Source organism: Phocoena phocoena, chromosome 13 (genome assembly GCF_963924675.1).
Source record: "Phocoena phocoena chromosome 13, mPhoPho1.1, whole genome shotgun sequence".
In the NCBI taxonomy this organism is placed as follows: Eukaryota; Metazoa; Chordata; class Mammalia; order Artiodactyla; family Phocoenidae; genus Phocoena; species Phocoena phocoena.
In genome coordinates this window covers 43,389,248-43,417,024 of record NC_089231.1, presented here as the reverse complement: position 1 = coordinate 43,417,024, position 27,777 = coordinate 43,389,248, and the positions used below count along the sequence as shown (strand labels likewise).

General features: G+C 40.1%; 1 protein-coding gene across 1 annotated transcript; it reads left to right on the top strand.

Moving 5' to 3' along the window:
• The first annotated feature begins 399 nt into the window (after nucleotides 1–399).
• Nucleotides 400–27,777, top strand: MEP1B (meprin A subunit beta). Its single transcript, XM_065889894.1, has 15 exons — nucleotides 400–462; nucleotides 2,497–2,515; nucleotides 3,369–3,413; nucleotides 3,497–3,540; nucleotides 6,697–6,775; nucleotides 13,653–13,770; nucleotides 14,490–14,668; nucleotides 16,442–16,660; nucleotides 17,387–17,539; nucleotides 18,880–19,095; nucleotides 21,060–21,503; nucleotides 22,998–23,177; nucleotides 23,940–24,066; nucleotides 24,691–24,895; nucleotides 27,622–27,777. The coding sequence occupies exons 1-15, from the start codon at nucleotides 400–402 to the stop codon at nucleotides 27,634–27,636; spliced, it is 2,106 nt and encodes a 701-aa protein (XP_065745966.1). The 3' UTR covers nucleotides 27,637–27,777.

Genomic DNA, 27,777 nt, shown 5'->3' with positions numbered 1-27,777 from the left:
GGGCTACAAGGGCAGAAGCTTCACAAATGTTTCCATTTGAAAGATTGAGTTTAGAAATTAATTGGATTTTTTTCCCTCAAATGGCACTTAATAATCTTGGGGACCAGTATTATACATTAGAGAACTTATTAACAGGTCTCAGCCAGGCACTTGGCTATTGAGTGTTGACACAGGAGAAAAAAAAAAAACCCACACACAGAATAACAACCAATAAACTCTGCAGAACAGTGTTAAGGATACTGGACTTTAACTTTTTGATTGGAGGTATTACTACTGCAGTGGGCTGACCTGCCAGATGGATCATTAGGATCAAAGGCTATACGTTATGATGTTTGCCTTTTAAAAAGTAAATGCTACTCTGAATTTCATAGTTTGCAACTTTCAGCTGGAAGTGACAGCATGGATTCTTGGTATCTGCCTTCATTTCTTTTCTTTGCTGCCCTCCTCCGGGTTTTTGGCTTGGTAAGAAAACAATGTATGGAAAACAATTAGAAAAATTGGGGGTAGTTGATACCGATTATTAAAGAACAACCTGTTCGTTCGTTTTTTGTTTTTTAAGGAATTTCAAAGTGTCAATGAAATAAACGTTTCTTTTTGGCGAGCAGGGACAGGCAGGGTACTGGAAGTGAGAAGAAGACCCACCAGAAGAAAAGTCAGGGACACTGACATAAAGTTATGTTTTATCTTCAGTTTCATTGCTGTGTAACAAGTTTTCTTTTCATAAGATGGAAAATGTGAAATTTGAAAATCATTCCATTTTTACTGCGGAATGTGACACATATTGCTGTTACAGTAATGTGAGACGTTACGGAGTGAATGATGAATGTCACAGGCACAGCAAATACTTACGTTTTGTAGCATGGGATTTCTTTTCTGCTTCTTCATCAGGTTAGACCTATCTTTCTACAGTGACAGGTAGTTGGTACCACAAACCAACTTGAGGTTTGTTTTATTTATTTATTTTAATTTTTATCGGCGTGTAGTTGATTTACAATGTTGTGTTAGTTTCAGGTGTACAGCAGAGTGAATCAGTTATACATATATAGAGAGCCACTCTTTATTTATTTTTTTTAAGATTCTTTTCCCATATAGGCCATTACAGAGTATTGAGTAAGTCCCCTGTGCTATACAGCAGGTTCTTATTAGTTATTTATCTTATATAGATATGTATATATGTGTGTATGTCAATCCCAATCTCCCAATTTTTCCCTCCCCCCCATCCCCTGGTAACCATAATCACGTTTTTGTGTTTTTTTTGTTTTTTCATAATCAGGTTTTAAATGAAGTTTCAAGTGACTGGGGGGGAACCTTTAGTTGTGATTTTTAAATAACAATTATTATGTTGAGCTGATATTCTGTGAACAGAACTACAGCAGTGAGAACAGGAGATACTATTGAAGACTCATTAAAACTGTAATTATGAACAAATACTTGATGACTTTTTTCAGGAGGTGTGTTGGCATTCTTCTGTGAGTGTGTGCCTGTGTGTGGTCAAGTGTGAGGAAATCAAGGCACTAATTAATATCAAAAAGGATGGTCATCATCCAACCAGTTATTCCCATGCTTGTCCAACACCCCAACTGATTCTAGTATCTATATTCTAGTATCTACAGGTAAGTATTTAAATAAAATTGCACCTTACATTTGTATGACGAAGTTTACCAAGTTCTTTCACATTACATCATGTAACCATCATAATACCCAGGCAAAGCAGGCACTGACCATATTATACAGATATTCTGAGTATCAGGAAGGTGAACTGACTTGCTGTTAGTTGGTAGAAGCAGGAATAAAACCCAGACCTACTGTCTACCAGTCCCACGAGCTTTTTAAACTAGACTTCACTAAGAAATCTCAGGTTTACTTAGTTTTTGCCATCGTGTATGTGGTCTGGTTTCATTTCATCACCTGTAGCGAATCTGTTTTCAGTTTTTTTTTTTTCCCACTTGCAAAGTATAGCCATAGATTTTTTTTCTGGAGTATTTGGTACTGACTTTGAAGGTGGAGTCTTGAGAGAAATGTGAAAATAAACCATGGTTAATGAGGTCTTCAATAAAATTTTCTTTATAAAGGATCATGAAAAATTATAATAATATTTCAATATTGGGAATAAATTATTAGGTTTTTCAAGCATAGCTCCATGAATTCTTTAGAATCATGTTCACTTTAAATCATGTTTAAAGTGAACCCTTAATTGAGGGCAGGACTCTTATGTTCTGCCTTCTTTTCAACCTGTGAAGTTGGTTTCTTGTTTCTTTCACCTTCAAATCCATACAACAGGCTGTTTCATTTTTTTATATGAAATGAGAAGACCCTTGGGTCAAAAAGTTATCTTAGACTCTGATTTAGTTCTCTTGGGATTTTGCCAGAAAGTTATCCATAATATTAGGGAAAAAAGAAAACCCCAGAAATGGTTAGATATAAATTGGAATCAATAAGACCATTTATTTCATGGGCATCATAATAATATATCTTCTGTATGTGTTTGTTTCCCAGCCAACCCCAGAAATCTTTGGTGAGTCTATTTTGAGTTTTGCCCTATGCTATAGTAAAAAAAGGTTATGTGAATAATAGAACAACAGAACAGAAGAACTTAGAACACATTTAATGCTAAGCACAGTGCATAATTGCATATGCATTATTGCATAATTGCATTGAACTTTGAGCAAGCGCTGGCTTCTTTTGACTTATTGAGGAACGTTTTATTGTTTCTGCTCCAGCGTTCCACCTACTCAGCAAAAAAAAAAAAAAAAGTGGTGGTATAAGAAAGTCCAAACACAGTGACTGACATATTGGCATCCCATAAAATGCCTACTATTATTATTTTTGTTATTTTGTGTCAAATCAAATGGACCTGATGTCTGTCCTATTCAGTTGTACACTTAGAGACTTGGCCATATTATCTACCCCTTTGCAACTTAAGAATAATTCAAATATAAATTAGGAATTTTGCTTGAGAGTTCCAAGGTACACTATTAGCAAGGAATATAAATATATGGATAGATTGTACTGGTTTGACCAAATTTAAATATTTGCTTCCTATTTAATCTAGTCATCTAATCTAGTCTTTCAAATTAAGCTTAATATTATATGGAATGACCAATTTCTTATTCCTGAAGTTATTTGGCATACAAGGGACATGGGTAAAACAAGAGTACATATGCAAAAGCCCCATAGCCCCAAGCCTGGCTCATGGGAGGTCTCAATCAATCGATCAGTCAATCAATGAATCAATGTATGTTGAATCAGAACCTGGTACTCTCTTATCTGAGGCAAAAGAACCTTGCTTACTTCTAATTGGCAATTGATAAAGATTTTCTTCTTTCATAAACACAATGTTCAATGTGTTTTTATTCTTTTTGTTAAAGATGTAGATGGTGGAATTGACCAGGATATATTTGATATCAATGAAGGTTTGTGGATTTTTTTTTAATTCTTTATTAAGTGGGGAGTTTGAATCCAATTTGCTAACACAAATTTTTACCTTCCCTCTTAGATTTGGGACTGGATCTTTTTGAGGGAGACATCAGACTTGATGGGGTGAGTTGAAACAATGCAAGGAAAGACCTTCAATTAACCACTGCAAGCTAAAATAGAGTATCTGAGAATGATGGGACAACATGGGCTTTGTTAAGCCCAACTGTCTCTAAGGGTGTAGAATCATAGTTGACACATTTAGTCAATGAATACTTTTTACTCTAAGGGATTCATATAATAGTATCTTCATCATTCATTACTCAGATTTCTGTGTGGTTAAAACCACCATCACTCACCTGGTATGCTTTGGTCTTACTGATCTGACTGATTTTCATTATGGGAACAATATGATATTTTCATTTTTAAATAGAACCTCACTGATTAAAGCCAGTTGAAGCAAAATTAAACTGAATTTGTAAATTCAATGAATCAGGTTTTTACCATAAGAGAAAGGTTTTGTGACTCCTACTCTGACAGCTGAGAATAGAGTTGCCACATAAAGATCTTCCCAAACTATCATAAAGAGTACTGGTTCTGGGGCTTCCCTGGTGGCGCAGTGGTTGAGAGTCCGCCGGCCGATGCAGGGGACACGGGTTCGTGCCCCGGTCTGGGAAGATCCCACATGCCGCGGGGCGGCTGGGTCCGTGAGCCATGGCCGCTGAGCCTGCGCGTCCGGAGCCTGTGCTCCGCAACGGGAGAGGCCACAACAGTGAGAGGCCCGCGTAATGCCAAAAAAAAAGAGTACTGGTTCTTACCGAGCCATCATGGCACACAGATGAACACAGGTACCTTACGTGTAGTTTAAGGAAGCTTAAACATTCCTCAACCCCCACTGTGAGCTTCAACTCAAGAAACAGAGCTGCAGTGTCTGAGGTTTAGTCCTTGGTCTGCTCTTCTCTCCTTGATCCTACCCTGTACCAGGGCTTGTCATCTCTGTGCTGATGACTCCCAATGTATAACTCTGGTTCATTCCTTCCCCTGAGCTCCTGACTTGTCTATCCCAATACTAATCCATCAGTTCCATTGGAATGTCTACAAGATACCTCAAACATAATGTGTCCTCAACTAAACTCTGATTTCTCATACAAGCTGTTCCTCCCTAGTTTTCCCTCTTAGTAAAGTAATCACCACTCCCTCTCCCCACTCCACTGAATAAGTAAAAAACCTAGGAGTCACCTTTGCTTCTTCCGTTTCCCTCACCCCACCATCCACTCCATCAGCAAGTTCTATCATTTCTATCTCCAAAGTATATATACTCCAAAGAATCCACTTTTCTCCTAATTTATCTGCTTCAAATGTTGCCCTCCTAGAATCTTTTCCACCCTGTCCCTGTCCCCTATCCCCTACAGCAAAGTGAACTTTTAAATAAGCAACACCACCATTTCACTTCCTGGCTTGAAACTCAACGGCTTCCTACCATATTTAGAATAATATCCAGATTTACCCACAGCCTTTAGGACTTTGCATGATCTAACTCCTGCCTATCTCTCCTCCCATCTCCTCTCTTCTTTGATCTCATCTCCTTAGGCCACTGGCCTCAAACATGCAAAATATACCAAGCATATTCCTACCTCAGAGCAGAACAACTACTGTTTCCTCTGTCTGGAATGATCTTTCCAGAGCCCCTTTCAATACTGGCTCTTTCTTATCACTCTCATTTCACCTTCAATGTCATCCTTTCAAAGAGTCCTGTCCTGACCTCTTTATCTAATACACTCCCCTAATCCCTTTATTCTTGTCCACATCTCCCTTTTTCATTTCCTCTGCTACTATTAAATATATCCCGTTTAAACTTAAAAAAAAATTATTTATTTATTTGGTTGCATGGGGTCTTAGTTGCGGCAGGTGGGCTCCTTAGTTGTGGCTCACCAGCTCCTTAGTTGTGGCTCACTGTCTTGTTAGTTGCAGCATGTGGACTCTTAGTCGTGGCATGTGGACTCTTAGTTGCGGCATGCAGGTGGGATCTAGTTCCCTGACCAGGGATCGAACCCAGTCCCCCTGCATTGGGAGTGTGCAGTCTTATCCTCTGTGCCACCAGGGAAGTCCTTAGACTGTTTTCTTACATGCTGTTTGTCTCCTCTACTAGAAAGAGCTCTAGGAAGGTAGAGACATTGGTAGTTTGGTTACCAATGGATCTCTGTTCTCTTGAACAGTGTTCATTTTGTTGGCTGGATGAATACATTAATGAAACATTATTAGCTTTCTATTATAAAAGTTGGGAGGGAGACACAAGAGGGAGGAGATATGGGGATATATGTATATGTATAACTGATTCACTTTGTTATATGTATAGCTGATTCTGCTTTGTTAAAGCAGAAACTAGCACACTATCTTAAGGCAATTATACTCCAATAAAGATGTTAAAAAAATACTTGATGAAGGATGAATGGACCAGGAAAAAAAAAATTTCAAGTACTTTAAAATTGATTGAAAACTTTGGTCCAGCTCATGTGTGATTTTTTTTTCTGATATTCTGAGATCAAGATGATTGAGGTTTTGCTATCACTTCCTTCTTGTATATTTTTAATCTCTAGTATAAGAAACTAGTCTATGAATCTACCATATTTATTGTCCAGTTTTCCAACAATCATTATTTACATGATTTTGCTTCAACTTTATCAACAAAATTAATGATAGAAATTAGTGATTTCCCATCAGCCAGTCAGAGAATTGTGCAGAAGCTGATCACATACCCTGTAACCACCCTCCCTCACCTGGCCTTTAAAAATGCTTTGCTGAAACACTTTGGGGAGCTCGGGGTTTTTTGGGGCCTGAGCCACCCATCTCCTTGCATGGTCCTGCAATAAACCTTTCTCTGCTCCAAACTCTGATGTTTCAGATTGTTTGGCCTCACTATGCGTCAGGCCCACGAACTTGTGCTATTACAAGGATATGTAAAAATATGAATAATTGAAGTGAAATGATAGGATTAAAGGAAATATTAATGCTTATCATTCTCCTTATTAAAAAACCCAGAAATAAAAAAGAAAGAAAGAAAAAAAAAGCCCCAGAAATTAGTGATTTCCTCCTAAACCTTTATTATAATATGATAAAAGTAGGTGTACACACACATGTGTACGTGCACGCACACACCCTGGCAATTTGTTTAGGCTGGCTGGGAAAGCTTAAAACTTCCTTTATTTCTAGATTAACTATTGATTGTTTCATAAATGTTTGACTGATACATTCAGTGAATCCTTTCCCACTTAATTTTGACAGGTACAAGAAAGAAATTCCATCGTTGGAGAAAGATATAGATGGCCTCATACTATTCCATATGTTCTAGACGATAGCTTGGGTTAGTATGCTCTTTGGAGTGCCCACAACTAATGTATGTTCCTGACAGAATATGATGACAGTATTTCCAAGGGAAGACTCACATGGCCTTTAAGGGTTTTTTTCTTTGTTGTTTTGTGTGGCTAAGTACACTTTAAAAAAAATAAGCAAAATGAAAAATGAACAGAACCTAAATGATTTTGTCTGAAATATTTGCTGAGTTTTGACCAATAAAGGATGAATTCAACCAATATTTATGGAGAGCCTACTCTGTATTGGTTGCTTGGGACATAAATTTTAGGGAGCTAGTCTTTATTTTAAAGCAGTGGTTTCATATATGTTCAGACTTTACATATGAGTTTGAAACATGAAACAACCAACCAAACAAAACTTTAGGAACTGTCACTATTTTACTAATATTTTATTTGGACAATTGAGGAACTTAAACAACAAGAACCCACTATCATCTTTTATCATCTTTTTTGTTTATAAAATAAATAAGGTTTTCATACTAAAAAGTCAGAAGAACCTAATCCAAAAGAAAGGACAGCTATTCTATATTAGAAATTTATTGTAATGGAAAGCTCTAAACATGGTCCCCATTTAGTAAAAATGATATCCTTGACCAGCATCAGTTTAGGAACTGCTATTTGGGAGGTTTTTCCTTAAATATCATACATTTCAGTAGAGATTCAGATAAACCAAAAGCTAATTATAATCGAATGCAGTAAATGTAATGATTAGTGATATGTTCAAAATGTTATGGGAGCACACTGGAGGACATTTAACTCAGCCTAGATATAAAGGCATATGCATTAGGGAGCAGGTGACCCTATGCAGTAGGGCTGCCATGAAGCTTGTGCAAGTTGCACACCACACATAGGTGCCTGGGGAGGGGGCACAAGTGGGACTGAAATTAAGTTTGCATTATATTCATCATGAGGATTCATTTCTTTGCATGAAGTACTGTTCATCCACCTGCCAAGCCAGCACCTGCAACATCTGCCCAGATGAGGTGCCTCTCCCTTTCTTTCTTTCTTTCAAGTATATTTGATTTACAATATTGTGTTAGTTTCTGGTGTACAGTGAGGTGGCCCTTTCTAATTCATAGAAAGGAACTATGGGGGCTAGTGCAGCCTCTAATAGCAAGGGAAGCACGCTCTAGGCAGATGGATCACTACGTGCAAAGGCATGCGGAAAGGAAGAAAACCCCTGCTGGGAAGTAGGTTGAGAGCGGGGAGATAATGAAGTTGAACAGACAGGCAGACTTCAGATTGGGAAGGACTTGAGTCTTCCCCATGTTAAAGAACGTGGTGTGTATACCAGTGGTAATGTGAAGCCGCTAAAGGTTTTAACGCAGAAGTGAGATTGTTATCACTCTGGTTGCAGTACAGAAGATGTATTATCAGTGGGACAGAAAGAGAGTAAGAAGATCTGTTAGACTCTTGAAGAAATTCAGGGAAAGATTAAAGAGTTTCTGAACCAAGACTCTCTCAGCGAGGATAGACAAGAGGGGATAATTTTAAGAGAGGCTTAGGAGACAATTAGATTTGGTGATTGGCTCCAAGAGATCAAGAAGAAGGTGAGTCTAGGGCAAGAAGTGCTAGTGTCCAAGATTATGTCTTAGACACCTGGGTGGATGGTAACACCTTTAACAAGAATAGGGAATATGTCTTGGAGAGGGTAGGATAGAGAAATGTGGTGGAAATTGGTTTTTGGCATGCAGAATTTGAAATGCATCAGGCTCACTGTGGTGGAGATATCATATAATGGCTTGGTGTCTGATCTGGTCATTCAAGATAGAGAAATCTAACAGGGAGTTATTAAGGGTATAGTAGATGGTTGAAGCTATGGATATGGATGAGATTCTCACATAGTGCCTTGCATATAATGAGTACTTCATAGATAATGGATCTTATTGGATGACGCAGGAAGATTGTATTGTGTAAGAAGATGGCACAGAATGGAATTCAGCGTGGGAGAGCAACTTTTTGGCATTGATATAGATGGGAGATCTGATAGAGATTTTTTGTTGTTGTTGTTGTTTTTGCGGTACGCGGGCCTCTCACTGTTGTGGCCTCTCTCTTTGCGGAGCACAGGCCCCGGACGCACAGGCTCAGCGGCCATGTCTCACGGGCCCAGCCGCCCCGCGGCATGTGGGATCTTCCCGGACCGGGGCACGAACCCGTGTCCCCTGCATCGGCAGGCGGACTCTCAACCACTGAGCCACCAGGGAAGCCCTGATAGAGATTTTTGAGAAGGGAAGAATGGCCATTAAACAGATGAAAAACCAAGAGTACAGTAGAAAAAGCCAAAGCAACAGTAATTAATAGGATTAGAAGCTATAAAGAGCTTGTGTAACATCAGGAGAGAATGATGTTCATTGGCTTTTGGAACTGGAGAAAATCTGAAACATTTTATTAAAATTAAAATTTTTCGGCTTTATTGAGGTATAATTGACATAAAATTATAAGATACTTAAATTGTAACTGTGGTGATTGGACATATGTATACATTGTGAAAGGATTCCCACATTGAGTTAACTAACACGTCCATCACCTCACGTATTTCTCCTTTTTTTGTGTGTGAGAACATTTATGTTCTACTCTCTTAGCAAATTTCCACTATGCAATACAGTACTATCAACTATAGTCACCATGTTTTACATTAGATTCTCAGATCTTATTTATTTTACAGTTGAAAGTTTGTACCCTTTTACCAACCTCTCCTTATTTAAATATTTATTTTTGATTTTAATCTTTTGATTAAAAAATTTAAAATACTTTTGTTTCTAAATCATATATATGTATGTGTATAATACATATACATACATATATACACATATATATGTATGTATATATAGCTTAAAAACTTTATTCTCCTGTGTTCCATGAAAGATCAGTGAGCTTTAATTTGACTGTATCTCTTAGGCTATTTTTGCCATGTATTTTAACCAAAGTTATCCTAACCTGATGAGCTTTATGTACCTGTTTCTTTTTTTTTAATTTTTTGCTTTTTTAAAATTGAAATATAGTTGATGTACAATATTATATGTTACAGGTGTACAATATAGTGATTCACAATTTTTACGTGTTATACTACTTTTATGCTTATTATAAAATATTGGCTATATTCCCCATGTTGTACAATAGATCCTTGTAGCTTATTTTATACCTAATAGTTTGTACCTCTTAGTCCCCTCCCCCTATATTACCCCTCCCCCCTTCCCTCTCCCCACTGGTAACCACTAGTTCTCTATATCTGTAAGTCTGTTTCTTTTTTTGTTATATTCACTAGTTTGTCCTACTTTTTAGACTCCACATACAAGTGACATCATACAGTATTTGACTTATTTCACTTAGCATAATGCCCTCCAAGTCCATCCATGTTTCTACAAAAGGCAAAATTTCATTCTTTTTTATGGCTGAGTGGTACTCCATTGTGTATATACATATACCACACTTCTTTATCCATTCATCTGTTGATGGACACTTAGGTTGCTTCCATATCTTGGCAATTGTCAATAGTACCGCTATGAACATTTGGGGTGCGTGCATCTTTTCAAATTAGTGTTTTTGGTTTTTTTGGATATATACTTAGGAATGGAATTGCTGGGTCATATGGTAGTTCTATTTTTAGTCTTTTGAGAAAACTCCAAACTGTTTTCCATATGAAATGCTGCCAGTAGGGCTTTAGTCTTTTAGCTTAAGCCTCAGGTATTATCTGGCTGTTAAGATGCAACTCACCTGAAAGGGGTGAAACTTGAAGCAACGGTGTATAGCTTCCTGTGAGTGAGTTACAGTTGCTTGCCTGAGTGCCAGATTTGAAGTGAGTGGTAGGGGGAAGTAGGGAGAGGAGGAAAGGGGTAAAAGGTGGGAATAGAAATGAAGACCAAGGTGCTAGGAGCAGGAAGGGGCTAACAAGGGGAAGATAATTCTAAACAGCTGCTTGCTTAACTCCTAGGCTTGTCTGGGACCTGCCTTGTTCTTCGGAGCCTGGGGATTTAGGTAACAGGATCCCTGGTGGAGCTCTTCTGCATCTGTGATGCAAAGTGAATTAAAGCCCTTGGTAAATAAAGGCACAGGGTAAATAAGGATCTTATCTTGGTAGAAAGCTATACTTTTTACGAAACTTTCACATTTTTTCCCTTATTTGAGTCTCCAAACAATTCAACGCAGGATAGAGACTATCCTCATTAAGCTTTGATAAAAATCGAAGGCAAGCAAGCTCCTTTTACGTTCAGTTCAAGAAGTCATGTGGTGGTTGGTATCATCATGCCTTATTTTAAGGAAGTGATAGATCTGAAATAGTGACCCAAATGTGATACTTACAATACAGAAAATTTGGAAACAATTTAAATATTTGACAATAGGAAGTTAGTTATGTATCTTACCGTCATATAATGTGGCCATTAAAATGGTAAAAACAATACTTACTGGGTTTCCCTGGTGGCACAGTGGTTGAGAGTCCGCCTGCCGATGCAGGGGACACGGGTTCATGCCCCGGTCCGGGAAGATCCCACATGCCGCGGAGCGGTTGGGTCCGTGAGCCATGGCCGCTGAGCCTGCGCGTCCGGAGCCTGTGCTCCGCAAAGAGAGAGGCCACAACAGTGAGAGGCCCGCGTACCCCAAAAAAAAAAAAACAAAAAAACCCCAAAGAACAATACTTACTGATGAAGGAAGATTTTAAGATATATTATTTAGTGAAAAAATAGTTTATAATATATTATGTAGGCTGTGACTTTATTTTTTATAAAAATATGTATATTATGTATGTACGTATTCATAAGAAAAAAGTATGATAAATGTGGTTGATTATTTCTGGGTAAGATTTTATAATTTCTTTCTTTTTGTTTATATTTTCTAACTTACAATGAACATGTATTATTTGTGTGATATTGTAAAAGGTTGAATTCTGAGTGCCTCTTATAGATTCATGGATTTTAGGTCCCACATGTATCTTGTTCTTTACTTTCACCTAGACAGAGGCTTTCTGAATAATGTCTTTAAATGTCTGTGCAATGGACATGTAAGAAGGTAGGAAGGAAATAAACATTGGATAAATGCTCACTTTACAGTAGTGCCCCCTTATGCTCGGGGCATATGTTCCAAGACCCCCAGTGGATGCCTGAAGCTGTGGGTAGTACCAAATCCTATATATAGCATGTTTTTTCCTATACTACATACCTATGATAAAGTTTAATTGATAAATTAGGCACAGGAAGAGATAGTAACTAATAAGAAAAGAGAACAATTATAATACACTGTAATAAAAGTTAAGTGAATGTGGTCTCCCTCTCTCAAAATATTTTATTGTACTGTACTAACCCTTCTTGTGATGATGTGAGATGATAAAATGCCTGCATCATGAGATGAAATGAGGTGAATGACGTAGGCATTGTGATGTAACGTTAGGCTACTATTGACCTTCTGATGACACATCAACGGAGGATCATCTGCTTTGGGTGTTGCTGGGTCACTGACCCATGGTGATGTTGATGATTGGGTGTTGGGAGCAGATAATGGATGTCCAGGGTTGGGGAGTCCCTGGTGGGATGGAGCGGCATGGCACAAGGTTTCGTCAAGCTCTCAGAGTGGCGTGCAACTTAAAAATTATGAATTGCTTATTTCTGGAGTTTTCCATTTAATATTTTTGGATCTCGGTTAACTGCAGGTAACTGAAACTGCAGAAAGCAAAACTACAGATAAAGGGAGACTACTGTACTTGGAACTTCACCTCTACTTTCTCTGCTATCCTCACAATATCCCTGTGAAGTTGATTTTAATTTCCCACTTAGCTGATCTGATGATAATACCAAAGCTCTAAGGGTAAATTAAATTGGCAAAGATTATGCATCAAAAATAAGTGGTGGGACTTCCCTGATGGCGCAGTGGTTGAGAGTCCACCTGCCGATGCAGGGGACGCGGGTTCGTGCCCCGGTCCGGGAAGATCCCACATGCCGTGGAGCGGCTGGGCCCGTGAGCCATGGCCGCTGAGCCTGCGCGTCTCGAGCCTGTGCTCCACAACGAGAGAGGCCACAGCAGTGAGAGGCCCGCGTACCGCAAAAAAAAAAAAAAAAAAAGTGGTGAGGATAGGGGAGAACTTAGCTGTGTCTTGTTCCAAAGTCCACACACCATCTTCTCTGCCATACTGTCTCCCATCTCCCGGCAGACACCATCCTTCACTTCACCGTACTTGACCCCAGCTGTGACTGTCTCTCCATATGCACCTGATATAGCTCCTTCCTCCGGGTTGCCCTCTGAGCTTCTTTTCCTGAACGTCTTTTCTGCTTTCACACCTCTGCCGTCTTTGAGCTCCATTCTATCTAACCTGCTAGCATCACTCAACTTGAAAGCAATGGTTCTTATTTGTGTTTTGGACCCGGAACTCACTTGCGAATCTTATGAATGCTCTCCCCAGAAAATGCACTTTGCAGAGACAGATATATATAGATAGAGACGTAATTCTTTGTCTACTACTTCAACATATTCATGGTCCCTCTCATCTCAAGGTCCTCAGATTAAAAACTCTGCTGTGAGGCTTTAAATACATATTATAGCTTCTTAGATGAAGCACGTGACAGTGATTGTTCATTTTGGTTGCCTGCGAACCAATGTATATGTTCCCTGAGGTAAGGAAATGCCCTTTTTGCTATTTGCACCTCTAATGACTCCAGGGAAATATATATGGGGTGAAAAAAAGCTATCTGAAGAGCAACCAATTAATTGCATGTGATACTTGATGGGTGCTGTATACTAAGTTTTTAAAAAATAAAACACTAAATATTCATGGAGGGGCTAACGCATGATAAACAATATATTGCATGGCCTGTTTCCATGGTGAACTGTTCAACGGTGGTAATTTTAATACGTTTATTTTTGTTTGTTTTCTTCCTTCAGAAATGAATGCCAGGGGAGTTATCCTCAATGCATTTGAACGCTATCGCCTAAAAACATGCATTGACTTCAAGCCTTGGTCTGGAGAACCCAACTATATATCAGTGTTCAAGGGCAGTGGGTAAGTTGAAGAGTTGGTCTTCTAAGTGCTCTGATGAGAACTGTTGTGGCTGGGGCATTACATCACAGCAGTTGCCCTCGACCCTAACCTTGGCGGGGGGTCGGGGGCTTCCATTCCTGTTTGCTGGATCTGTTTTCTTTAGCCATAAAAGAATATTTTCATACATGCAACCAGACTGCCAACGTTAAGACAAGGAAGGTGGGATCGCATGCCATCCACCCTATGACTCTGTGAACTTCAACCTGTTTGTCGTTTCTATACTCCTTATTTCTGCCTTCAAGTAAAACCCATCTGTATGCATGTGCACATGTATATTTAAATCTATTTTAACCTAAGAACTCTTACTACTTCAGTTAAGAAGGTGATAGTTATTTGACTCAAGGTCAGCAGTTCTGAATGGTTGCTATACCTATAAAACCCTTATTCAAGGACCATCTGAAAAATTTTGAAATTGCCAGAAAAGATCAGGACTTGGCTGCCTGGAGGATGACTCAGTCCTTTTTAAACATTTGGTGTCACAGCCCAAGTTCCCCAAAGGTCATCTGGTCTGGAAGGCTTTTCATACCGCACTGGGGTTCTGAGAGAAATACATGGTGTCCAAACATAGGTGAAGGATCTAGGTGGGTACCTAAGTGCATTAGGCATTAGGGATTTTGCCTTAGGACCTCCACCTGCATCAATATAAAACCCTCTCCCCCTTCTGTAAACCCTCCTGTAAGCTGCTGGTCTTCAGTGGGAAATAGGCGCATTGGGAAGCAAGAACTCTCCATCGGAAAGGGCTGTGACAAAATAGCAACAGTGCAACATGAGTTTCTCCACGCACTGGGATTCTGGCATGAACAGTCTCGGTCTGATCGGGATGACTATGTCAGCATAATTTGGGACAGAATTATTTCAGGTACGTTTATCTTGTTTTCTTACATTGTTTTTTAAGTTAAATACTGAATTTCTAAACATGTGCCCTCTTCTGCCATTGGTGCTGTCTATTAATAATGGGAAAACTCTGATGTTTTGATCTTACTTGATTTGGCTCTAATTCAATAGGGGTTGAAGTGCCTGAAGGTTTTTGGGGAACAGTATTCCAGAACCCCAGTTTGAGCTGGACGTGATCTTAGAAACCAGTGTTTCCCGAAGATTATTTTATGTAGTGCCATTGCACAAGCTGTTCAGGGGGGTTGTGAGGAAAGGAATCTGATTTTCCAAAATGAATTTGGGAAATCCTAGGTTAAAAGAAATTAAACTTAGAGTTATTTACACTGCTGTACTGTTCAGTGTCTTTGCTAGACTAACATGAATTGTAAATCTCCAAGAGGAGCATTTCCTAAAATGACTTGATCATGCTTTTTTTCTTTTTTCTTTTTGTGGAGTGTTTGGATTTATTCTTTTCTTAAAATTTTTTTTTATTTTTTATTTTTTTAACATCTTTATTGGAGTATAATTGCTTTACAATGGAGTGTTAGTTTCTGCTGTATAACAAAGTGAATCAGCTATACATATACATACATCCCCATATCTCCTCCCTCCTGCGTTTCCCTCCCTCCCTCCCTGTCCCACCCCTCTAGGTGGTCACAAAGCACTGAGCTGATCTCCCGGATTTATTGTTCTTTGGAGCCCATGTTGGGAAACACTGCAACAGCCTGAACTTTTCGTGACTTTGTGCTCAAAGTCAGAAAGGTTTTAATAACCCTGTCCGACTAGAACTCACATTTTCCGCAGTGACACTTAGTTTCCCCGTCCATCCTGCCTCCATAGGGTATGGCGGGGGTGTGGGGGGGAGGGGGAGGGGAAGGATGGCATCGCTATCAAGTGAGGCCAGTGAGGGCTGCTCTGCGCTGAGGGCCCCTGACATCACAATTCTAACATCACATTACCTGCCCCTGGCCTCACCCCTACCCAGAGTCTGGGGGAAGGCACTGAAGCCAACTGAAAGATTTCTAGAACGAGAGAAGTGTTGAGCTTTAATCTATGGCCTCACTCTTTAAGATTTCCAATGTCTTATTTCTGTTAGAAACTTCTGCCTCGACTTGATAACACATCTTTATGCTTTGTTGATCAAATCTACCTCGTTGGGTCCGCAAAATCATTCGATTTCACATTGCAGTCAGTGGCCCATTGGTATGATGCTAAGCGGTCAGGAATCTTCTCTAAATGTATTTATTTACATACATCTATACGTGTTCCAGAAACTAAGAATAACTAAGATAACTAAGAAATCACTGACGATGTCAGTCCTTTCCGATGACCACGTTATCATTCCCAGGTCCTACCCCACCACACCTCCCAAAGTCCTCTTATTTTCATCTCCATCCACTGAGGATACTCTACCTCTCCTCATTGCCAATGACCCTGAGTGTTTCAACAACACTTTTTAGAATCCTTCTTTCCATTAGCAGTTCTTAGAACCTTAGGCCAAATGCTAAAGTCCAACTTTGAGCTGAAATGAAACCTTAGATATAAGTTCAGCCTGACAGCTGGTATCACAATTCTAAGTTTGAATAGTCTATTCTAAGATAGGAATATATGAAACACTCTTGAAATACCATAGAGTGTCGGCTGTAGCCAAGGTTGCACTGTTTATTATAGTCTTTATTTCTAAGTTAACAGTCTTTGGAGTAAGATAAACTAAGTTTTGTGAACATCAAGTAATTAAAGATTTTTATCTATCATTTAGGCAAAAAGAGCAATTTTGAATCCTATGATGACCAGCAAACAGACTCCCTGAATGTTCCCTATGATTACAGCTCAGTGATGCACTATAGTAAAACCGCATTCCAGAATGGATCAGAACCAACAATTGTGACAAGAATCCCAGACTTCATGGATGTGATCGGCCAACGAATGGATTTCAGTGACTCTGATATCTTAAAGTTGAATCAACTGTATAACTGCTGTATGTGACAGGTTCTTCGAAATGACTTCTCCTCCTCTCTGCTCTGTAGGCAAACATTCTGTTCTGTGCCATTTTGCCAAGCATTGCTGGGTTTTCTGAAATTATAGTTAGAAAATTGTTTGATAATAATAGTTTGATAGTTGAAGTTTGATATTCTGAAAGAAAGAAAACAAAACAAAACAGAATAGCCCCCAGATACCAGACTACAACATGGAAGCAGCATTTTTCTTCTCACAAGTTCTGGGCTTTAGATATAAATACAAACGGAGTCCTATAGCAGCGTGAGCGTGACCCACTCAAGTGTTTGAAGCTGTTACTGATGCACATGTGGACCAGCTTGATATTCAAAACTCTTTTCAGCCCGAATGAGGTGTACAGTCACAATATAAATGGGATCAAATAATCCAGGTTGTGGTTTATTACTCTGAATAACTAGGGGAGTGTAGACTCAGGTTTCTATAATTAGTTAACCCGGTAAACAACACTTGGGGCAGGCAGCTTATACAGAACTACACAGTCGGTCGATTGTCTTGGTTTCACAGATATCAAGAGATCTTGAAGCCACCATCACTCAGGATCAGTGACAAGTCCCCCTTTTTTTTTTTTTTGACAAGTCCCCTTTAATGTCATCCTAGAATTCCTAGTGCTTCAGGATAATCTCAGTTTTTACTACTTAGATTATCATGTTATATATGAGCGTCAATAATTGTCTTTTTGCTTTGGTAGCCTCTTCCTTGAGCTTTATGGAGTCGTGCGATTTTGAACTGGAAAATGTGTGTGGTATGATTCAAAGTTCAGAAGATAGTGCTGACTGGCAACGGGTCTCCCAGGTTCCCGAGGGGCCAGAGAGTGATCACTCCAACATGGGCCGGTGCAAAGGTAACAGGAGTGAGATACTTCCAGCTTTTACTCTCAGTGGTTCTAGCCTCTTTCTTTGCTGTGAAATACTGGGATTTGAGTTCTTATTTTTATTAGAATTATTAATGATAACCCACTCGTGCTGCTCAGGAATTGGTTCTGTGCCTTATAAGGATATGGTTAATTTCTTTGCTTTTTACTGTCCAAGTTTGCTTTTTTTCCCCATGAGTCAGCGCTGGGCTCTGTGAAGCCTCTACCCATAGTATGTGCCCACAGCAAGAGGGGCTGCCCCTCCCCGAAAGGACTCTTTTCTCTGGAGAAGTGGGGTTGTTTTCTTGAAGCCTGAAGGATCCAAGAGAACTTCAGTGAACAGCCCCAGGCTGTGAATTAATCAGTTTCAGAATTTCAGCTGGTTGTGATTACCCTTCCTGTTACAAAAATACTTTAAGTGAAGGTAGAAAGTATGATTTATTTAATTTTATTCAGATGAGTATTCTTTTCCATTGAAATTTTGTTTTGAATCAAATAGTCATTTATTTGTCTATAAGCACCACATTTTTATTTATTTTTTCATTTCTGGCAGCAAATATGTAAAATTAGCCTTCAGAACCCAGGGCCATTGCTTGACAGCTCAGATGACCTGGGAAGGGGTAGAGACCTCTAAGAGCATGGAGGGGCTTTTCCTTTTTCTTTTTTGGGGGATTGGTGGGGACATGACAGATGTTGTTTAAAGGTACAAACTTGTGACAAGTAGTAAAAAGCCCTAGAGATCTAATGCACAGCATAGTGAAAATAGGCAACACTATTGTATTATAATCATCAGACTTGCTGAGACTAGACTTAATTATTCCCACCACCAAAAAGAAATGATATTATGTATTGTGATAGAAGTGCTAATTATTGCTGCAATGACAATCAGCTGCCAATATATAAATGTGTCAAATGAACATGTTGTGTACCTTAAATTTACACAATGGTACATGTCAAACATATTTCAATTAAAAAAATATTTTTTAAATGTAGATTTGAATAGTGGATAGTGGTTCTACACAGATCAGTAGGAGGGAGGAAGGGAAGGGGCAGGTGGAGAGAGAGAGAGAGAAAGAGGGAGAGAGAGAGAGAGAGAGGCTAAACCAAACAGGTAACACTTTTTCCTATTTTTGAAAACTAACGTGTAGTAAGAAAAAAGTGATCTAATGTTGCTTTTCTTCATAGACTGCCTGCTCCAAGAACTGCATTTAAATGCTCAAAACAGTGCCCTGCATACAGTGGGAACTAGGTGGAAATAGAGTGCCCGCGAGACACACATTCCTGTATCCGGTATCTGTTTTCTCAGTTCTGCATTTTGTCCTCTTTAACAGGTTCTGGTTTCTTCATGCATTTCAACAGGAGCTCTGTAAATGAGGGGGCCACAGCAATGCTGGGAAGTAGAATACTATACCCTAAACGAGGATTTCAGTGCTTGCAATTTTTTTTATATAACAGTGGAAGTGAATATGACCAACTGAACATCTATATCAGGGAATATTCTGCAGCCAGTGTGAACAGGACTCTGACCCTTGTGGAAGAAATAAAAGGTACACTATCACCGTTCTTATTCTTGGGTTCAGAGTGAGTCAGTCTTAACCCTTTACTTAATGCAAAACCACTTACAACAGGGTAGGGGCTATGGACTTAGTACTTTTCAATGTGGAACTTGATCCTACTTGTTTTATGCAGTGGTTGGGAAGCTAAAATGAGAGTCCTTTCTGTGCTACAGAATATGTGACACTTAAGAAACTGTAGATCAGTCTCTGGCGCTGGGGAAGTCCGTTCTTGGCAACTAATAAAAATATAATGGAAACTAGCTTAGGCAAAATGTGAAGAGTTACTGGCTCAACATAACTATATTGTAGAATGGAGAAGAGAGGAGCTGGCCTCAGGCAGGATGGGACCTGTCCCTGAACATGGTTGGGGACCTTTCCTGTTATCTCAGATGGGCTTTGTCTGTAAAACTGGTGTTTTGGCTGTTTCACTTCCCAGCTTACATTTTACCAAATGTACCATCAGACTAGAGAAGGGTCTCTTCCTCTAATTTCTAGCCTAGAAAAATAAATTCCAGCAAAGGATTCTAATTGTTATGACTTGAGTTAAATGCATCTTCTGGAGCAATTCTGAGTGGAGAGAGGGCAACACTGATTAGACGGCCACCCTTCCTTCTAATCATGTGTCTGGGAGGTGGGTCACATTGACCACATATTAAAGCAGGTGGTTCAGGAGGTCCGCTGAGGAAGGGAAGGGCTGTGGCCTGGCGGCTGTATTACTGTCTGCTCCACGCAGTGACCTCTTGGTTTGAATGAATTGACTAAAACCTATTATAAAACGGATCCACATTATGTCATATGTCATGCCATTTTCCCCCTGTTTAACAGTGAAAAACAATCTGAAACATAGATGATGTTTTCCTATATGTATATACATATATACACGCATTATACATGTACATTTTATGTATCTAGTGCATATATAAAAGATTATAAATAAGATTATTACACACATAGTTGATTATACATATATAATCCCTTGCATTAGCAATCTGTGGGTGTTATTATTGACAGATAATAGCACAAAATGCACTTAAGAAACCTGAATTTAAACTGAAAGTACTGGTAAAAATGAAGTGGAGGCTCTCATGAAAGGTTTTTGTTCAGTCTGGGGTCCTTCCACGGAGAATAGCATTTTCTGTAATTTGGATCTTTCTAACTTACTTTCAAGCAACATGTTTCTCATTAAGTGCCAGTATATTTAAGTTTGAAGGCATTGAGTTAACTACTAGTTTGACATGAATTCCTGAGCTATTCTCTACCTGGGAGGCTTCTGAAAACTTTTAAAGGGACTGCTTCTTATTTGGGTATGTGACATCAGAAAATAAGACAAGATGTCATACAATGTGCTGCTAGCTAGGGGTAGGAGTAATAGTGGAGGGGACGTGTAGTCTGGGAAGAAAGGAGATGGTACCAAATATCAGATATGTAACATCGAGTCAGTTGCAAGATGTGGGCTTTCTAGGGTTTGGTGAATTCATACTTAATACTGCCAAAGAGTTGACTAAAAATTTTGCATGTGAAGGAAGTATTCCGATCAAAGTATAAATAGATTAAAGGAGGCTTCAGCTGAGTATCACAGGAATCTGGGGTACAAGTGTAGGGTATTGGGCTTGCTTGTCTGTTTAACTAACTGAATGGGAGGTAACTTGTAAGTTGGGCATGGAGTTCTCATGAGTTAGATGCTATCGTTTGCCCACCTATCTCTGGGAAAGGGTGCTCTATCTAAGAATCAGCTAGATGAGCATCCAAATATTCCAGAGAGCTGCGCCATCCCCACAGAAATGCCTTGAAGTAACTGGGCCTGAGCTGGAGGCGTAAGAAAGCCATACCTCATACCCGCAGGAAGCAGTAGGTCTAGAAAGACCCTTTGTCCATGAAGGTTAGAACGCTAATGTCGATTTGCACATGATTCATAGTCCTTTGTCCTCTTTGGAATAATAATGTCTCTCTTGCAGATATACCCATCGGGAGCTGGCAGCTTTACCACGTAACACTGAAAGTGACCAACAAATTTAGAGTGGTATTTGGAGGCGTCAGAGGCGCTGGTGCCTCACGGGGTGGCCTGTCTATTGATGACATCAATCTTTCAGAAACACACTGCCCTCATCATGTCTGGCATATAAGGAATTTCACACAGCTCATTGGCAGCCCCAGCGGATCTGTCTTCAGTCCTTCATTTTATTCTTCTAAAGGCTATGCCTTTCAGATTTGCTTGAATCTAAGTAGTTTGCCTAATGTAGGAATGTATTTCCACTTGATCTCTGGAGCCAATGATGATCAATTAGAGTGGCCATGTCCTTGGCAACAAGTCACGATGACCATCTTGGATCAAAATCCTGACATTCGACAGCGTATGTCCAACAAGCGGAGTATAACTACAGACCCATTTATGACCACTGGTTTGTGACTCATCTTTTTTATTGGTAATACACAATCACTGCTCTAGGAGGGGTGGATGATTTGGGAAGGAAAGACTGCATAGCCAGGTAGCTAGGGAATTTTGAGCCCCAAATCTAAGGATCAGAAGATATTTAGGGGAAGGGCTTCAGCAGCTGTGGACAGAGTCTCCCAGGCAGGAGACTGTCAGAAATGTCAGCAAAGATGCCAACAAATTGAGAAGATATTGGCTATATTTTCGGAAACTGATGACAATACCTGAATTCCCAGGGTTGTACGAGGAGTGTTTTAGTTTTAGAGTCCGACGCACCTGGATTCAATCCAAGGTTTGCTTCTCATTAGCTGTGAAACCTTGAGCAGGTAATCTCTTGAAACACCAGTGTCCTCAGAAGTAAAACTGGGACAGTAATAAAAACCCCACACATTTGTTAAAAGTATCGCTACAGATCAAGTAGGGAAGTTTGTGGAAGGGCCTGGTATGGAGAGGCTCTCAGATGTTGAGTTCTCCTAACCCATGCTGTCCTGGTCTTGCCTCTGAATTGTCAAAAACAGTTCGGCTTTTGTAACGGGGGTGGTTTTTGATCAGAACGAAGATGTTGAGTAGGTGCTCCGTAGTGTTGGGAAGGGTATGGGAATGGATTGCAACTTCTTATTAAAGAATTCTGGAGGACTTGCCAATGGTGACACCATCCCCCCTCTTTCTAGTCTGAAAAAGAAGAGCACCCAGAAAGCAATGATCACATCTCTAATTGTAATAATCCTTTGCCCTCTGGGAACATAATAAAGCGAAAAATGGAATTGTGGCAAGGTGAATATTATTGCCCAATCTGAATTCTGTATATGAAAAGAATGGACCTGAATGGCTTGGGGGAAAAAAATATATATATAATCTGATAGGAAAAAAAATAGTATTCACAAAGAGGTGTGGGGATTTGATGTTCAGAATTTCTTTACCTTTTTCCAAAACCTTTCTCCCTGAATGATACTGAAAATGGCTCAAGTTTGGGTGGGTCACCACCTTTTCCCAGAAGCAGTGCTTCTCACTGTCTTCTACTCCTGAAGGACTTTACTCTGTTAGGTGAATAATTCAATTACTGAGGTGAATTGTTCAGTGCTAATATTAAAAACTCTCTCAGTAACACATTGGTTTAACTCAGCTAAAAGGACTACCTGTAACTCAGAAGGCCACTAAAGAATGATTCGAATGGGCAACGGAGTTTCTACACTGCTTGTTCAGTAGAAGTGTGACACCCCCATGTAGGAAGCCTTTGACACCTCTCCACTCATATTCCAGAATGTGCCATGGCATCTCATTTCTTTAGGACAGTCTAAATGAAGAAACTCCAGTGACTTGCCAGGGAATACATTACAGGTCAATAGCATCACTGAATGATTTTGAGCTCTGTCCTAATTGTGCTTCACATTGCTTGTGCTTTCCTACACCAAAAGCTATGATGATGCTAAACACAATCCATTAATATAAATTGCTTTTTCAGGTAATGGAAGCTATTTTTGGGACAGGCCTTCCAAAGTGGGAGTACAAGATTTTTTCCCTAATGGAACTCAGTTTCAAAGAGGTGGGGGCTATGGATACAGTGTCTTTATGACCCATGAGAGGCTGAAAAGCAGAGATTTTATGAAAGGAGATGATGTTTATATCCTCCTGACAGTGGAAGGTATGTCAATAAAAGTCATTTTATCTAAGCTGCTTTTTTTTTGTGGTCGGTGATTATTTACTGTGTTTTTCTGGATTCCGTGTTTAGATATATTAGAAACGTGGGAGGGAATGGACACGAGTGAGATTTTTTTTAGTATGAATCATTAACAATATGAAAATAATTTAAATGAAAACAGGGACAGTTCCAGGATAAAGAACTTAATTAACACTGCCTGGAGCAATAGTGGAAAGCTTTAGTCCAGAACACTTCTTTAGAAATAAGCTGAAGTATAGCCATTATACCCTAGAATTTAACTCTAGGACTCCAGAAGTAAAAATATCCCAGAAACACATAAAATTAGAGTGGAAATGATCTGGCTTTATTGTCTCTTTCAGATATGTATACATACATATATAGAGATGTGTGCACACACACATATATCTTGTCAGTAATAGCACTAATCTATTGTCTTCTAAAATTTCTCAGCCATGGCAGCCAATAATTACATTTCCCAGGAATACTGTTTGTTTCCATGCCAAGGCCCAGGCAAGCATGTGTTCAGTTGTAGTCCCGCAGGCTGGTTCAGCTTCCCTTTGTGTCTAGATTTCAGCCTGCCTGTTTATTTTTTCACTGCCTATAAGCGTTACTGAATGGTGCTTCAAGAGTACCTGAATTTCTCACAAACCTGAAGCCTGAACGTTTTATTTTGAAACTTAAAGATCAGATGCTTGTTAAACCCCAAACTGATTTCCCTCCATGCTCTCCTCTCACCCTCCTTAGACATATCCCACCTTAATACTACACAAAACGAGCCAATCCCGAACTTGGGCGTCAATGACCTTTGCACAAACTTTAAATGTGAGAATGATGGCGTTTGCATTCTCCATCATGGCAAAGCTGAGTGCAGGTAAGGATACAATCTACCCATTCTTTTGTTACATATTTTTTCATTCCCACAATGTAGGATTCATATGATATTTCATATGAATGAAATCAGTCGATTCTCATCTCAAAACCGTTCATAAGATATTTATCTTTTGCTCTCCATTTGGGACTTTGTGTTGCCAGCAGAACGACAGAAGTATTTATGCAAAGGTAGCACGTTATTCTAATTGCCTGAAACAGTCCTCATGAGTTACACATCTTATTAGGTCCTCACAACGGTCTGGTGTGGTTACTGTGACTGTCCTCGTTTCCTAGATGGAGATACCTAAATTCTAAGAAGAGCTTGGCCACGGTCATAGCTGGGATGTGGAGGGACTGGGACACCGAGAACTAAATTTTCTCCAGTACCTATGCTACCTTCCTTTCCCAGCTGGGAGCTGCTGTGTTAAGTCCCAGATTAGGAGTAATTCCATTGTTCCTTTCCGTTGGCCCTGCCTGTGCTAGTCTAGCCAACACTTCTAGTCCAGAATGGGTGACAAATAGTTCTATCTGCCAATGACCTGAGTGTTGACTCACACCTTCGATGGTGAAGATTTTCAGATTAAAATATCAACTCATAACTCTGAGTCATGTTCCGAACATGTAGGTGTCCGTCAGGGGAAGACTGGTGGTACATGGGAGAAAGGTGTGAAAAGAGAGGCTCAACTCGAGACACCATTGTGATTGCCGTGTCTTCCACTGTTGCTGTGTTTGCTGTGATGCTGGTCATCACCCTTGTCAGTGTCTACTGTACCAGGAAAAAGTATCATCAAGAGACAAGTTCAAACACAACAAATATGACCCTGGAAAATGTAAGTTGACTCTCATATTTGGTTATTCAAAACCTATTGATGGAATCATATGAAGACAAATTAGGACTTTTTATATATACTAAAAAAAAAAAATTTCTCTACGCCCTATGCTGGGGACAACAGCTTTGAGACTATGAGTTCTTGTTATGTTCACTATAAAGCAACGGGTCTTAAATTGGGATCCATGGAGGGTTTTACGGGGCATTTTATTATCCTTCTGGAACTGTACCCAGAATTTTGTGTGGTTGTGCAATTTTCTGGGGTGGGAGTCTGTGACCCTCCTGAAAGGCACAACTGATTTTGCCTACACATTTCAACCTTCCTGTTTAAGGGGAGAGGTGACCTATAAGTGTCATCATTCTAAAGGTTGAGCTCAGGCTTGTAGGAAGGGAGTGCTAGGCACATTTGGGGCTTTTGCATTAAAGAAGTTTCCAAATGATTCTGGCTTCATGTGTGCTAACTAACTCTAAGGCAAGATTTTCAAGTAGAAGTTTTAAAGTCTTGCCTCAGAAGGTCTCTAGAATGGCAATACACTCTTGAAATTACCCTGGGGACTATTTGAGATGGATATTTGCACACAGGACGTTCACTGTGCGTGCTCTTGGGAACACCAGTGATGGAGTGAGGGAAGGTGGACCAGGCAGAGGGCGAGGTTGGATTGTGCTGTGGTTGCAGCTGAGGCCTCAGCAACCTCTGCAGGGAGCTCTGGAGCTGGGGGGGCCCTTAGAGTGCCCTGAATTGAGGCAAGGGGGCCAGGCCATTGTACTCCCCACATCAACAGCCATTGGATTGGGGCTGTCCCCGGGGAGGGAGCAGAAAATTAAGTAAGGCAGCACCCTTTGGGGTAGGGCATGTCCTGCAGGAAAGCTTTCATTTGGAAGGGCAGGACTAACAGAGAACCCCAGCACCCACTACATACCCCAGTCACAGAGAGCACAGTTTCATATGCATATTCCTATTCTCACTCATAAAAGAGCACTTCTAATGGAATAAAATCTGAACATCATTTAAAAGTGAAACTTAAAAATTCTTCCGGTTCCATTTCATTCAAAACAGGGTCTCTGAAAATTACTAGCAAAACTGAAGACAAAACACGCCCGATTAACACATCTCTGAAACCGAAAATACTGCAATTACCTTAAGCGTGAGGATATTTTCTTTAAAAAAAATGATTATTCAAGACATGCTGTATTTAATTAAATTAATTAATTAATTAATTTTTTTGCGATACGCGGGCTTCTCACTGTTGTGGCCTCATCCCGTTGCGGAGCACAGGCTCCGGACGCGCAGGCTCAGCGGCCATGGCTCACGGGCCCAGCCACTCCGCGGCATGTGGGATCTTCCCCGACCGGGACACGAACCCGTGTCCCCTGCATTGGCAGGCGGACTCTCAACCACTGCGCCACCAGGGAAGCCCAACATGCTGTATTTTAAATTTTCGATTTCTTTTAGTAGACAAACTTATTTGTTTAAAGACACTTGTTTGTTAAAGACAATACATTTGTGAAGTTATTCAAAAGGTGAACAATGATAATGAACAGAAAGCAAATAGTTTTATTCTCAAACACTGCTGTCATGTTTCCTCAACCTCAGGAAGATGTTTAAAGCTGGTCATAGGCAGTGGATCAATTACTTCACAAGCTTATTAGAAAACTACTTAAAATATATATAGGTTTGGGCTTCCCTGGTGGCACAGTGGTTGAGAGTCCGCCTGCCGATGCAGGGAACACGGGTTCGTGCCCCGGCCCGGGAGGATCCCACATGCCGCGGAGCGGCTGGGCCCGTGAGCCATGGCCGCTGAGCCTGCGCGTCCGGAGCCTGTGCCCCACAGCGGGAGAGGCCACAGCAGTGAGAGGCCCGCGTACCGCAAAAAAAAAAAAAAAAAAAAATATATATATATATATATATATTTTTTGTTTGTTTGTTTGTTTGTTTTTTGTTTTTTAAGACAGGTATTTCCAGCTTACTCAATGGCTCAAAATAAAAGGGACAGATCAGTCAATGACCCAGTAGGTCAACCTGGTGGAAGCTGTGCCCACCGGCATGGTCCTCTGGGCTAGTAGGGATGTACGCCGGGGCTGGAGTAGGAATGGTGGGGGAGTGGTTAGGGAGGAGAGGACCAGTTAGCTGGCGGATGGGACTGCCAGGATATTCCTCTGGAAACTGGTAGATGTAAGTGCTATTATAAAGGCCAATTTGTTGACCTAAAATTGGAATTAAAGAAAATGATAAAACAAAGAGAAGAGAAAGAAGGAAGTTAATTCAACCAAGGAGAGAACTATTAGAGTATCAGGGACATGGTAGGGCCATTAAGTGGAAACACACACACACAGCCACCATATTATAAAAACAGAACTGTTTTGCCTCTGGGTCATTTAAACATGCCCAAGAGCAAGGAGTCAACTTACATTTTCCTTAGTCTAGGCATTTCTACACTAGATTTACTGACAGCAGAAACTCCAGCTCTAGTTTAAATCTTAAATCGGAATGACCTTTTTCCTGAGACTGAAGTTTGTGCTCACCCTGATGTTTTAGCATCTGAATAAAGTGGGATAGGCCAGAGCATGTTCCTGGAGACGAGCCTGGGGTCCCCTTGCCAGTTGGGAGGGATGCCAGGAGACTGCTCATGGCACTTCATTTAAGCATTAGACTGTTTCGTTGGATTCATTTCGATGAGAGTTTTTAAATTTAGAAATTAAGTGATCGATTGTTCTTCCCCCTTTTAGCAATATGCACTTTGAAGATTAACTCGGCAATACAGCCAACAAATGAAATGAAAAATTCTTCATGATGGTTTCACCTACAATATATTCCAACCACTTCACCTGCTATAGACGGATCTTCTCTGTACATAGCTGGATATACTACAAATCATTATTTTG